The sequence below is a fragment of the Ambystoma mexicanum genome, chromosome 1p, assembly GCF_040938575.1.
Source record: "Ambystoma mexicanum isolate Mex_15411 chromosome 1p, UKY_AmexF1_1, whole genome shotgun sequence".
Taxonomy (NCBI): Eukaryota; Metazoa; Chordata; class Amphibia; order Caudata; family Ambystomatidae; genus Ambystoma; species Ambystoma mexicanum.
In genome coordinates, this window is record NC_090921.1 from 1,126,848,983 (window position 1) to 1,126,863,244 (window position 14,262).

At 47.4% G+C, this 14,262-nt stretch overlaps 1 protein-coding gene across 2 annotated transcripts in view; it reads left to right on the top strand.

Moving 5' to 3' along the window:
* The window catches only part of NECAB2 (N-terminal EF-hand calcium binding protein 2), a 1,606,005-nt gene that overhangs the window by 772,553 nt on the left and 819,190 nt on the right, over window positions 1–14,262 (top strand). For both annotated transcript variants that reach the window (XM_069604778.1, XM_069604779.1), the window contains exon 5: window positions 3,788–3,885. In XM_069604778.1, coding sequence (XP_069460879.1) covers window positions 3,788–3,885 — 98 coding nt within the window. The remainder of the gene's footprint in view (window positions 1–3,787; window positions 3,886–14,262) is intronic.

Here is a 14,262-nt window from a genome sequence, read left to right on the forward strand (position 1 = left end):
GGTGGTGAGATGTAGGAAAAATCTCCAGCAAACTACTGGATGTAATTCCGCCACTGTACCACCAAAAACTGGAAAAAATCAGCAGAATTACCGCCGGTGGTAATGCCGCCAAAATCCCATGGAGTCTTATGGACTCCATAAATGGGTACTAACACTGCCATACCACCACTTGTGTTCCGGCAGTAGTTCCACTGGACCAGGTGGCGGTAATGGTACATCCGTTTGGTGGTATTCCGGAAGACTTACCACCAGAATACTTCAAAACCTGTAATGAGGTGCCCACTGTTTTAGCATACCACACATCATGTAGTGAGGCGGTTAGCCTTGATGCTAAACCTATGGAACCAGCATGGTACATCTATAAAATATTAGTCCCTTTTCAGTTTCCCAATGTCTTCAGGTTGTCTACTCTTCCCATTTCACTTGTGTCACAATTATGTTGAGGTCCAAGGAAGACCAACTATTGAGATCCGCCTTGACGTCTTCTATGAGCTACGTTCTTAAATGATAAAAGATGTTAATAGACAAGTGCGGTGAGACATTACGGGAAAGGCAGTGGAGTAACTTTGCTGAAAATGTTGGGCGGCGGGGGGCATCACCCCTGGCAAATGAATGGGACAAAATGGTGTGCCCCAAAACCTGGAGGGGACAAAAACCCTTGTTCCCCTTTAAAATTGCACCCATGAGAAAAGATACTATATTACGTGGGACCAGCTGTCAAACACCCAGCTGCCCACCCATCAGGCCACAGCAAGTAACAGAGCTATGGTCTTGTGTATGATATGATATGTTATTTATAACACGCTTAATACCCAGAGGTTTCTAAGCGCGGACCCAGCGATCGAACCTGTGTTGCTCCATGTCGTCTTGTTACCAATGCAAGCACGTTGCCCCTGAGCTATCCTCCCTAAACAGCCTTCTACCCTGACGGACCCGGAACTGCAAATGATGAAAAGAAGGTGGTCTACGAAAATAGGGCCACTTTTTACTACATGGGTATATAGTGGGGTTGCAATCTTGTTTTTTATGCTCCCATTTTTAGGATATTGATTCGTCAAACACTTCCCCCTGCATTTTTCCATACGTATTTTTTTCTCTGAAAAAGAAGCCACACATTTCATTTTTCCACAGTTCCTTTTCCAGCGACCGTTTCTGAGAATAAGCGACCTCCACGCGGCCAGTAGGGGCACCCTGACTTTAGGTCATTCACCTGGAAAGCTAGAGCCCTCACTTGATCGAGCTCTTTCCCCATTGGCTAGCCCACAGTGCAGGTCCTGAAGGGCCGGCCTTAGGGCAGGGCTGCCTGGGCGACTGCCCCGGGCGCTATTGGCCCCCCGCTACACCAGCTAGGTGGAGTCTTCTGGCGTGGTGGGAGAAGGCACGGCAGGTGCCCTATTGAAATTAAATACGCTCCACTATCGGGACCGGGGTGCATTTAACTACAATAGGGTTCTGCAGCGCCTATTGAATAATTTGACGTCCCTGCCCATGACCTGGGAGGGAGCGCACCAAATGTTGGTGTTGCTGCCCGGGGCGCTGCGGCCACTAAGGCCGCCCCTCCCTGTTGTGGTCTCTGGTGGGCTTTATCTTCCCTGACTGGGGAGGGGTGCCAGCAGTGCCATCCGCACTGCCTTGACATTGGTGTCTGCTATTTCTGTGCTTTTTTCACTCTTTAGGGAATTCATACAAACAGTGTGGCAACATATTTACATCTGTATTTTACAGGGTAAATGAACCACAGGGTAAACCACTGATCTCGTTATTAATAGCAGGATGCAAGATTATTCATGCTCGTGCCAAGGTAAGGGGGAAGCGCACCGCCGGTGACTGAATGGAGGGCGCTGCCTCTTGTCTTTGCCGGCTTCTATCCTGGCCAACTTGGCTGCACTCTATTTCTATCTTGCAGAAATGTAATTAACTATCCTTTCCTACCTTGGGGATTGGCCTTCGCATGGCTGGCGCTTGAAATTGCTTTCTAGTTAGCAATCTGAATTGGAAGGCCAAATAGGTCCAGCCCCTGACCTAGATCCAGTGTTATGATCCGCGTGAATGTCACTTTCCCTCTCTCGCTTTGCAATAGCAGCACTAAACATTGGTATATGCGCATAAACGTGTATGTGCCTGGCCGGATATAGCGCTAACCAGGCAGGGGAGCAGCAGAGGGAAGAATTCTGTTCTTATGGGTTAATGGGCCCGATTTACAAAGCGTTTTTCAGTGGGGTTTTCCCATTCGAAAGCACTTTTGTTATCAGGCCCAATGTGTTTTGGCCGAATGTAAACTGGTCGATTCTTATATATATACACATATATATATATATATATATATATATATATATATATATATATATATGTATATATATATATATATATATATATATATATGTATATATATATATATATATATATATATATATATATATATATATATATATATATATGGTTGCATAATTGTAACTGTAGGCAGGGCTCAAGTCGAGGGTACACGCAGGGGGACGGAGTCCCCCCACTTTATTCAGAGGGAGGACTCAGTCCCCCCAGCTAAAATGAGAAACATTGATGTCCTCTTTGAATTTATGAATTAACACCGACCTCGGGGATCAGACCTCGGGGATCAAACCGCATTCGCAGATTTGTAGGCCAGAGACGTCACGACTGCACTATATATTGTGATGAAAAATAAAACAGCTAAACGTTAAATGTCCCATTTCAGTACTGCACGACCCAGGGAAAACATTTGTATTGGTTCTTGGAGTTTAAAACATGCACACCTTTTAAAGTTTTAAAAAACACTATTAGAAGAAAATATCCTCTCCTGGTTTTGCGTGTGTTGATTTTATAAAAGGCAAATGTCATTCGTCCTGTTCAATTTGGATGGTTATGCAAAGGCAATTTAATGAAATGTGCATATTTCACCATGATATGCTAACTGCTGGCAACGTCACATCCCATTGCGTTTGTTGGTGAGTCGCCCCCACTTTAATTTTTAGGACTTCACCCCGGATATTAGGCTTCACACGTGTGATTCTTTTCTGATGTGGCCACAGTCTCCTTGCAGCAACACTGGGAGCTTCTGAGCCACGCACCTTCTGGACACACCAGATTACACACTTGACTCCATAGGGTCCTGTAGACACCAGCATCCCCATTTAACTACAGCCCCAAAGAAGTGCTATTTTCGAGACACGAAACACGTGTCGACTGTTGGATTTTCAGATGCCGATTACGATATGCTTTCTGGAGTAAAGACAGTTTTGCATAAATGAACTGGCTCATGACTCAAGTCAACTACACACTATTACCAACCACGTGACTGGCTTCTCTGGCTCCGCCCATTTACCTGCCCAGGCTGTTCCATCTGCGTGCCTATCTACCAATACCAACAGTGCAGACCACATTCCGATGCTGCGTTCTTGACAGCCATGCTTACGATGTTGCAGATGAGATGCATTTCCATCATTCATTATGCATAGCCCCCCCCGTGGGTGAGCGAGCGCCAGCTCATCGTTTCATGTATAAATCGTGCCAGTGCTATTGAAGCAATTTGGCAGCCTGCCCAGATCCAGCATGTTAGCTAGTTAATGAGGTGCTTGATTATAAATTCTCTTTCCCATATGACAATTACTGTGTCATATTTTTTTTGCGCGTCGGGGATGCGCTCTGCTTTATTTAAATTCAACGTTTGACATCGTGTATAGAGAAAAAAGCACTTTCACCCACAAAGACATTCATTTACATGCCACAGCGATGGAATGCAAAAATGATATCATTCTTTTTCTTGTTTTTTCAGATTATTTTGCCAATCACATGGGAGATTACGAGGATGTTCTCTCTTCCTTGGAGACCCTAAATCTCTCTATCCTGAAGGCTATGGACTATACAAAGAGGGTAAGTAAAGAACACACATGTATATGATCTCAGCAGGCGCTTTGCCCCCAAGCTACACAGTGTTCACCCCATTAGAAAATAGAAGGATGTTTGGAAATATTACAGAGTTCATCGATGAAAATGAACCATTTGATGGGCACACAGCAATACCTATCATTGTAATGCCCCCACCACTTTGTAATCTAAACCTGGACTTCTATTTAGAATAATTTGGCTCTCGGCCAGGTGGACGGACCCACCGCACAAGCAATGGTGAGGAGGATATTCAGGACTTTGACCTGTTGTGTTAATTTCCGGCAGAGTATGGTATGGCTACCTCCCTACAATGAATAGTGCAATTTGCGGATTGCAAGAGAGGCCAATGTAGGAAGTTGTCCCTATTGGAAAAAATGAGATCCTTCCTCTATCGAATGTCCGACTATACTTTGAAAAATAACCGATAAATGATTGTCCACAGGCACCAAAAGTCTTAAATGTGCTTAACATAAGGTAAATTAATATGTGATAGAGTCACTCAACTTTAAATAAATTGATGAAATGCAGTTTTGGTTTCTAATATTTGTACAGAGTTTACAATAATGCAATGTGGAATATTGTTTCCTGTAAAATCCCTGACTGGCTAGCAATGCTTCAGATTCCCTGACTGGCTAGCAATGCCTCAGATTCCCTGACTGGCTAGAAATGCCTCAGATTCCCTGACTGGCTAGCAATGCCTCAGATTCCCTGACTGGCTAGCAATGCCTCAGATTCCCTTGATTTTCTCTTTGAGCTGCTGTCCTTACTAGCTGAGCATACGTCATTTCAAATTCTCTTTTTTTGTTTTTAACATCTTTATTAAAAGCATAAAAAGTTACAAGATTTAAAAAAGCATTTTAATTTAGCAACAAGGGGAAACGGCGTCCGGGTTACAAATGCAGGGCTTTAATGATCCAAAAGTAGCACAGCTGGGGCATGGAAGGGGAACCAGTAGGGGCGTGGTAGGACAGTTCAGGGGATTTCCAACAATATCTATATCTAATCTATCAATATACATACGATTTTCAAAATATAGACCCTAAACAGCTTTGGAGAAAATCTCTCTAGTTCACCTTAAAAACCTGTATTCGTTCCCCTCAGCCTCAATGCCGCTGTCTCCAGCAATGCAATGTTGAAGAATCCTGTTAGCAGCGATTCAAGATTCAGTTTGCAGCGGGATTTTGAGTTGCACATAATCATGTTCATTTGTTTGCCAGACATCGGGCCACTTGTAATCCACGGTATCAGATTTTGTGGGTATTGCACTGAGAACTCTCTGGTCATTGATTAGAATCATGGCCGTCTACACAGTGTCACTTTTTGTTCCAATACCAACAAAATGCTGTGCCTCATTTCTATGACGGATCGAAGATCTGGCCAGAAGTTACCTGCCAGAATTTCATACAAGGCTTCATCAGGAAGATCGCAGCACCAACAGTCTGTCATTTTTCAATTCTCAGCCAATATCTGTCAAAATATGTCTAAATAAGAGTTTGATGTTTAAAAAGCACAATGCTTGCAGACACTAAAAAAAAGATGGTGTTCTTACATTGACTTATTGTACTGTCAGAACTCAGATGGAATCTCACTGACACACAGGGAACAGAGAGAAGGGAATGGATGCTTCCGATCTCCGCGCATCAACATGGCCGCTTTTACATCGTGCTTCTCCCTCGTCTAGGCACTTACTCCAACCTTCTCTCTTTCTTATACAGCCAAGTGCCAAGAACAGGGCACAAGCAAAGGGTACACAAGGGTGGATGGAATGTGCCCATTTTTCTCAGAGGGTGGACACCATTCCCTTGAGTGTTTTTGTGGCCATGAGCGCGCTCATTACCACAGCTAGAACGGGACTCAAACGCAAGTCATCAAGTTCCCAGCCGGAAACGTGACTGCTAGACCACATGCAAGTGTCATGCCATCCAGTGTGAAATGCCTCATATTGGGATTTTGTTTTGCAGGGATTATTTGAATACTGATTAATGGGTTTAAAAGGTGCATGCCTTTTATACTTTGAAAACAACCTTATAGAAAGAAACATGTCTTTCCTTGGGTTATTTTTCAGGTGTTGATTGATTTTCTGAACGGCCAATACTAATTTGTCCTGTGCACTTGCTTCGTTTTGGAAAGGCCAATTGAGTGAACTTTGGATAGTTCACTTTGATAGGTTCACTTCCTGTGACATCACTTCCCATGGCATATCTGAGGGATACCCCATGCCCCTCCCACAGACACACGGTTTAGGACGTGTGCACTGACCAAGAAGTCAATGAAAAACCTGTCTCGATTGAACTACCTCTAAAGATATATCATTGGCACTCTTATTTGCAAATTGGAGTCGTATTTATTCGATATATCATTTAACTTGATTCTTGGAGAGCCCTTTCTCTGGGAATAACGCGCACAGTGTGCTGTAAAACCTTAATCCCGTGAGATTCAACATTGCACCTGAGCCACAGAGGAAGAGTGCCGCTGCCGAGAATCACAGCTCTGTGGGTGCAGCGACAGTGCACGCGATGGAAAAGTGGTGTGCTTGGGTAAAAAGTTGAGAAATAAACCGAATGAGCAGGGACTTTTCCACCAGGCCGAACAGAATAAGGGAATTCAAGTATGATGTATAAAGTGGCAAGGAATTCGAATACATTTTGGAATATTCCATCACTAATTGCAGGCTACTTACGGCCTGCCGTCATTTATTGCAGCAGCATGATCAGGCCATTTTGCCAGAGCCAGCACTGAGACCTCCCACACCTTTGACTTTCCCTCCCTCATTCCGTCTGCTTTGGGTTGTCTTCTGCTTTGTGCTAGGCCCAGTGACCATTGTGTTTTACCTGTCGTGCTTTCCCACTCAAGCTCTTCTGTTTCTTCTGCTTGCACCCCCCCTTTGTCTCCATTCTGCCTACTCTCTTCTCTCATTTCCCACCCACATTCCTCTCTCACCTCCCTACCCCTCCTCCACTGCACATGTGGTGCTCTCTGTCTCTTCTATCTTTTCCAACTGTTTCTCTATCGACTACCCTTCCCTTCTCACTAAGTCTGGTAGGAAGAAGTTCAAAAAGTATATCCTGGTCTCCAACCCAGGCCTCCCTATTGCTGATACATACACCAGCGCTTCCTCCAGGCAGACCCTCACTGACATCCTCTTTGTCGTCCTTCGCCAGACCTATGGACTCCACATATGGTCTCTGTGCTCTCACCTTTCTCCTCCTCTCCCATTAATGGTGGCACCCGGTGGGAGGCCCTCCTTGCCTCCTACCATTCCTCTAAGGTCATCATTACCTGAATGGCACCGTCTTGGTCCAAGGCCCTCCGGCCAACCTCCTTATCTTTGACAGATGCTTCCCACACCTTATCAATTTCCGTCCCTCTCCTGCTACCCCTTCTCTCCCTTCTTCGTCTTCCTTGCCCCCACCCTCTGCCATTTCTCTGGTACCCTCTTACTCCTCCTCAGCTACCTTGCCCTCTCCCTCTGCCTTTTCTCTGGCACCCTTTTTCTCCTCCTCGGCTACCTTGCCCTCTCCCTCTGCCATTTCTCTGGCACCCTCTTTCTCCTCTGCGGCTACCTTGCCTTCTCCCTCTGCTATTTCTCTGGCAGCTTCTTCCTCCTCCTCGGCTACCTTGTGCTCTCCTCCTACCTCCTATTACCTCCGTCGGGCTCCTTCTGCACCTCCGCAGGGAATACCTCTGATTTGTACCCCTCCCCAGAACTCTTCCAAGGGTGGCAACCTTCTCCACCTCACCACTCTTAAGTCCCGCTCTGCTGTCAAACAGTCCTCTGACATCTGCGGTTTCCTGGAAGAACATGACCTTGATGTCCTTGGTCTCACCAAGACATGGTTCACGGCCAGCTCTGTCGTGAGCTTTGACACACTCCTTCCTGATGGCTACAAGATCCTCTTTGCACCCAAAACCAATCATTCCAGTGTGGGTGTAGCCTTGATTTTCCCTGAGTGGATTCCTGCCTCCATCATTCCTATGTAGCCCTACACCTCCTTTGAATGCCTGGTCTGTAGGCTTTCTCTCTCTCCTGGCCATTCTCTCAGAGTGGCTACTATCTACTGGCCACCTGGTCAGATAACCCCCTTTCTCTCTGAGTAGGCAGACCTCTCCTCCTCCCTTCTGGCCACGACCACTCAACTCCTCCTTTGAGACTTCATCATTCTCCTTGATACTTCCTGTCCTGTCACAGGACTCTTTTGTGACCTTTGCGACTCTCTCTCTCTATCTATTCCCCCCTCTGGTCCGACTCACTCTGCAGGGCACACTCTTGATGATCTGATCTCCTCAGACCTTCCCCTCTCTAAGACTGTCACCATTCCTCTCTCCCGGAGTGACCACATTCTCCTTTCCTCTCATCTCTCTCTTTCTACCCCTAGGTCCAAGCCTACCCCCTCACTGCCACCCGCCTTCTCAGTCATTCGAGCCATGAAGCGTGTGTCGGTGGATGCTTTTGCTGCATCTTTCTCTCCCCTGCCTGCACCTCTGGCTGACTCACACCCTGACACAGCCCTGGCCATGCTCCACTCTGCTATCTCTGTTACTGTCGATGTTCTTGCCCCTGTCATGAGGATCCGTGTGAAGCCCAAAGTCAAGTGCAACTCCTGGTAAGACTCAGATCTCGTCACCCTTAAACGCAAGTGTAGGGTGGCTGAGAGGAAATGGTTGGCATTGTGCACATCCTCTGACACACTGGCCTGCCGTCTGCTCCAAAGGCAATACTGACTCTCTGAAAGAAGAGAGATCACATCCAAGCCCGCATTCCTGAGGCGTCTAACAACTCGGCCGAACTCTTCAAAATCTCCAAGGAGCTAGCCAATCCTGCTGCAGTGTCTACTTCTTCTGTCCCTTGCCAAGCCCTCTGCATGGCCCTGGCCTCTCACTTCATCTCTAAAACCCAGGACATCCTGTCCACCCTCTTTGCTCCTCCTCCTCCTCTTTCACCTTCGGAACTTTCCCCTCACCCCTTAAGCACTCTCTTGTGCACCCTCTTCTCAAGAAGCCCTCAGCCGACCACTCCCTTCCGGCTAACTATCACCCAAAACCGTATCACTCCTTTCCTGGGCAAACACCTGGAAAAGCTGGCCATCTCCCAGCTTAACCTCTACACTGAATCTGTTGGTTGTCTCCATGACCATCACTCTGGGTTCAGAGCAGCCATAAGCATGGAAACTGCTCTCCTGAACATCTGTGAAAACCTGCTCTCTAACCTTGATTCTAATCTCCCCTCTGTCCTCATCCTACTTGATCTCTCTTCTGCCTTTGACACGGTCAAACATGCCATCCTGCTCAACTGGCTCTGTGATAACCTGGCTGACTTCTTTCCTCTCTGACAGACCCTGCCAGCTCCAACTTGGGTCCTCCCTCTCCTCTATCTCTCCACCTGCGGTGAACCCCAGGGTTCTAACCTTACACCCTGGTTGTTCAACCAATACCTGGCACCTCTCGCCCACTGCATTGCAACTCTCTGCTCCAATTTCCAGTGCTATGCGGAGGAAACCCTGCTCGTCTTCATGCTTCCCTCTGCCTTCTCTTCTCCTTCTCTCATCCTGGATTGTCTGATTGCAATCCTGGAGTGGTGCACATCCAATGATCTCTGTCTGAATGCAAGCAAGACAGAGTTCCTCCTCATCGGCACACCTCCACCCATCTTTTGTGCAACTCTCTGGCCTGCCTCCCTTGGCCCTCCTCCGGCTCCCACCTCTGAGGCTAAGAACCTCAGGAGTTATCTTTGACTCCCCTCTCTCCTTCTCTCCTCATATTTCTGATGTCTCTAAGAAGTCGAACTACCAACTGCACCTCCTCAGAGGTATTCTTCCTTTCCTTTACCTTCCCTCAGAAGCTCACCATATCTAGAGCTCTGGTTCTCTCTATGGCTTGACTACTGTAACAGCCTCCTTTTAAATCTGCCTACCTCTACTCTTCGTCCTGTGCAACTCATCCAGAATAGGATCAAAAGACTTGTCCTTGGCCTCAAGCCCAAGGATCGCATCTCTCCAGCACTGAAATCTCTCCATTGGCTCCCAGTGGCTGCAAGGATCAGGTGCATCGTCCACAAGGCCATCCGGGGCCTGGGACCAAAATATCTCCAGCTTTCTCTTCTGAAGTATCTTCCTAACCGAGAACTTCGCTCCTCAACCTCCAACTCCCTCATGGTCAGTCGCTTTTCCAAGCAACGAGTTTTGGGCAGATCTCTCTCTTCGGCTGGTGCCTCCCTCTGGAACAGCCTCCCTGCCTCTCTGAAGCTTGAGCAGAACCATCTCCGGTTCTGGAAGCTGCTCAAGACTTTCCTCTTTGCTTCTGCCTTGACTCATCCGCTACTCTGCTGCTCTCCTGTCTCATACTACACTGGTGACCTGGCCACCCTCTGAACCATGGGCCCAGGTTCCTACCCTCCCAGTTGCACACCTGCACTGCTGCCCTGGCAACCATGCACTTGAGGTTGTATCTGCAACCCTACAACCCCCATACTTGCACTTATCTACCACCTGTTTTTCTTCACTGAACCCTTGCACTACCAACTGCTGGCTGCGCTTCTTGTTTTCAATGTTTGATCCTATGTCTTGCACTTGCTCCTCCTCCCCTTCCCCCTTCCCTCTCTCCTGCACTTGCTCCTCCTCCCCTTCCCCCTTTCCTCTCTCCTGCACTTGCTCCTCCTCCCCTTCCCCCTTCCCTCTCTCCTGCTCTTGCTCCTCCTCCCCTTCCCCCTTCCCTCTCTCCTGCACTTGCTCCTCCTCCCCTTCCCCCTTCCCTCTCTCCTGCACTTGCTCCTCCTCCCCTTCCCCCTTCCCTCTCTCCTGCACTTGCTCCTCCTCCCCTTCCCTCTCTCCTGCACTTGCGCGATCTTAATGTCACTAGGTCTAGTAAGGTCATTGTCTTGTTTCCCCTTGTTCCCCTTCCTCGCATCGTCGTGCCTTTAAACACTTGTGTATAGGCGCAAATATAATTAAAATATCATATCATATCATACCTAGCCTTTCTCTGAGGACAACATCAAAATGAAACCAGAAGCTCTACTCTTCTCATGTGACCCTTCTCCCAGTTCAGAGCCATGGACTGGTAAGGGTCACGTGGGGTTATTTGTTTATTTCCTGCAGTGCTGGGGTTACAAATGCAATATGCTAAGTAGAAAGGGGCAGGCGAGCCTGATAATGCTGTATAGGAATAGAAGATAAGCTGCTCATGAAAGGGCCTGGCAAGTCACCCTGGATTTCTGTGGCCTCACACTGGGCTGTCCACTAGCTCCCTTAATTTAGTCACAGATCGCAGCAGCACCTGCCAGTAGGGGTCACTTTTTGCTGGCACTCTGCTGCCATTCTGCACATTAAAGCTTTTTCTGTAGCCCAATGCAATCCATCGGTGTTTTGTGCCAACAAAGCTGTGGGCGCTTCTTTGCTTACATACAACAAAAGAATCTCTCCAAAGTAGAATTCAGTATATGTCTGATGGCAGAGCAGGTGCAGAAGAAAGCCAATTTAGCTCTTCAGATGCTTCTCACCCATCCTACTGGTGCACATGAGTCTAGAAGATGGCGATCGGGCAGACATGACGACCGTCATTATTTCAGTGCCTTGTTGCTTCAAATGCGCGGACACGGTATAGCTCAAAAACCACATCTATAAACCATGAGGTCTCCTGAAATCTAAGGCTGGAGAACTAATTCACCACCCGGAAATGCACCTTTGCATTCTGCTTAAATCTTCCAAATTGCAGAAAGTCCCCAATTCATGAGTGGGATTTTCACATTTTGCCCACTGTCCACTATTCAGCGTATGCACTGGGCCTCTTCACACACGTGCACAAGGATGGAGGACAGCGGGAGCCGAAGGGACACTATTCCATAGTCGCGGAGCTCTGAAACAGCCACCTCTTTGGCTGCACGGAATGACTGCTGTGTGACAACTCATTATACTGTACTTTCATCATTTTGAGGTTAGTGAAAGTGAATCTGTGACGTGGATGTACACAGTCCTTGTGCATCACCTTTTAAATCAGGATGCCACTCAATTGCCTCTACCATGTTACCCAATTTGACTCTAGCTGATTTGATCGTAATTTTGGGGTGACTGTTTCTGTCGCACATATGTAGGGGGTGGGTTTAGGGTAATAATTAATATGGGGGTTTGTGGTGATGCGGGGGTCTCGCCCGCATATGGTTGCAGCAAAAACTACCAAAAAGGAAAAAGAAAAATCGATCAATTTCACCACAATCTAATTAACTCGAACAAATCACACAGATCCGCCTCTACCACATTCACATAATTCTATTTATCTGGGCATATGCAGAACTATGGCATGAAAATGAAAGGTGTAGTTGAAGATCCACAAAGCTTCATTGAATGCCACAGCATGTGTGCATCAGAGCAAACGAGATGCCATGCGTGCACATCCTCTATTAATTTGCCTATTGACCTGTCTGACTTTAAATCTGGGAATTTATGTAGAATCTGGAACTGAAGGATCTAACAAAGAGGTTTCTTGACAAAAAGAATCAAATCAATTTCAGTACTGATCAAATCAAGAATTCGCCCCAGGAAGAGATAGTCACAGGAAATGGAGCAGGCCACACAAGGAATATTTTGTAGGCACAAATAATATTTATGGCTTGTATTGTAACACTTCCAATGACAGAATGTTTGTACTGGCTGATTTTGCAAACATTTTCATTGATGGCGTTTAAAGATGTAAATCTGTTATGCTTGCACAGGACCACAACCTATTTATTCATCAGTAGAAGATGTTAAGAACGTCCTTCATACATCTGGGGTCTTTCGGGTTGCAATAGTACCTAACAGACAATCAAGCCTCCACACTTCAAGGGTATGCTGGAGCACAACTCAAGCCGATCATGCAACCACTTACTGGCCAATTTCAGTGCTACTCTAGAGGACTAGAGCTGCCCTCAGAGGTTACAATCGTGGTCTCAGGAGTTACACTCAAGCCTTTTTCCCAATCAGTGTTATGCTCGGATCACTCTTCACAGTTACTACAGGAATGCACACTGTCAAACTCCACCCCTCCCTTCCAGCCCCTCTCATCTTTAAAAATCTTTCACGCTTGTTTCACTCTGCTCCCCCCTCATCCTGCCACCCCTCTGATGCCCTCTGCCGTTCCTTTGCATACTGAGGTCTGGATGCACCTGGTGGGAGCACAATATACCACATTCTGTGTAAGCCTCAGTGCGCACAGATTGAAAAACTATTAACATAACATAGCATAAAGAATAAAGTGGCCCTGCAGCACTTACTAAGGATATTGCAAGTCACCCAGGGGTTTTGTGCCTCGGTCTCACCGAGACATGGTTCACGGCCAGATCTGTCAAGAGCTTTGACACTCTCCTCCCTGATGGCTACAAGATCCTCTCTGCATCCAGAAACAACCATTCAGGAGTTGGAGTAGCTCTGATCTTCCCAGCATGGATCCCAGCTTCTGTCATTCCTACGCAGGCCTACTCTTCCTTTGAATGCCTGGTCTGAGGGCTATCTATCTCTACTGGCCTCTCCCTTTTGCTGGCCACCATTTACAGGCCACCTGGCCGGTTGCCCTCTTCCTCTCTGAGTGGGCCAACCGCTCAACTTCTCTCCATGCCTCTACCTCTCAACTTCTCCTCCCTGGAGACCTCAACATCCATCTGGATGCTTCTAACCCCTAAACTGGGCTTTTTCACATTCTCTACTCTCTCTCTTTCTATTTGACCCTTTGGTCTGACACACTCTGCCAGGCACACTCTGGATGTTCTCATCTCTTCAGACATCCCCCTCTCTAACCCTCTCACCACTACTCTCTTCGACTGAACTCTTGCTTCTCTCCTCCCACCTGATGCTCTCTGTCCCCCAGGGGAAGCCTAACCCAGCACTCCCACCCACCTTCTCGGTCATGCAGCCCATAAAGCGTGTGTCAGTGGAGGCTTTTGCCGCTTTCTCTCCTCCTCCTACACCTGCAGCTGACTCACACTCTGGCACAGCCCTCTCTAACCTGCACCTATCTATCTCTAACACTCTTGATGTCCTTGCCCCTGTCATGAGGATCCGTCTGAAACCCACCTCGAAGTGCAACTCTCGGTTTGACTCCAACCGGAAGTGGGGGCTTCAGGCACATCCTCTGACAAACTGGCCTGCTGCCTGCTCCAAAGGCAATACAGACTCTCTGTCCTGTCCAAGAAGAGAGCTTACATCCAAGCCCGCATTTCTGCAGCCTCTAACAAAATGGCCGAACTCTTCAAAATCTGCAAGGAGCTGGCCAATCCTGCAACAGTCTCCACCTCCCCTGTTCCCTCCCAGGCCCTTTGCAGGGCACTGCCTTCTCACGTCACCACCAAAGCTCGGGACATCCTGTCCTTTCTCTCCTCTTCCTCTCCCTCTACCT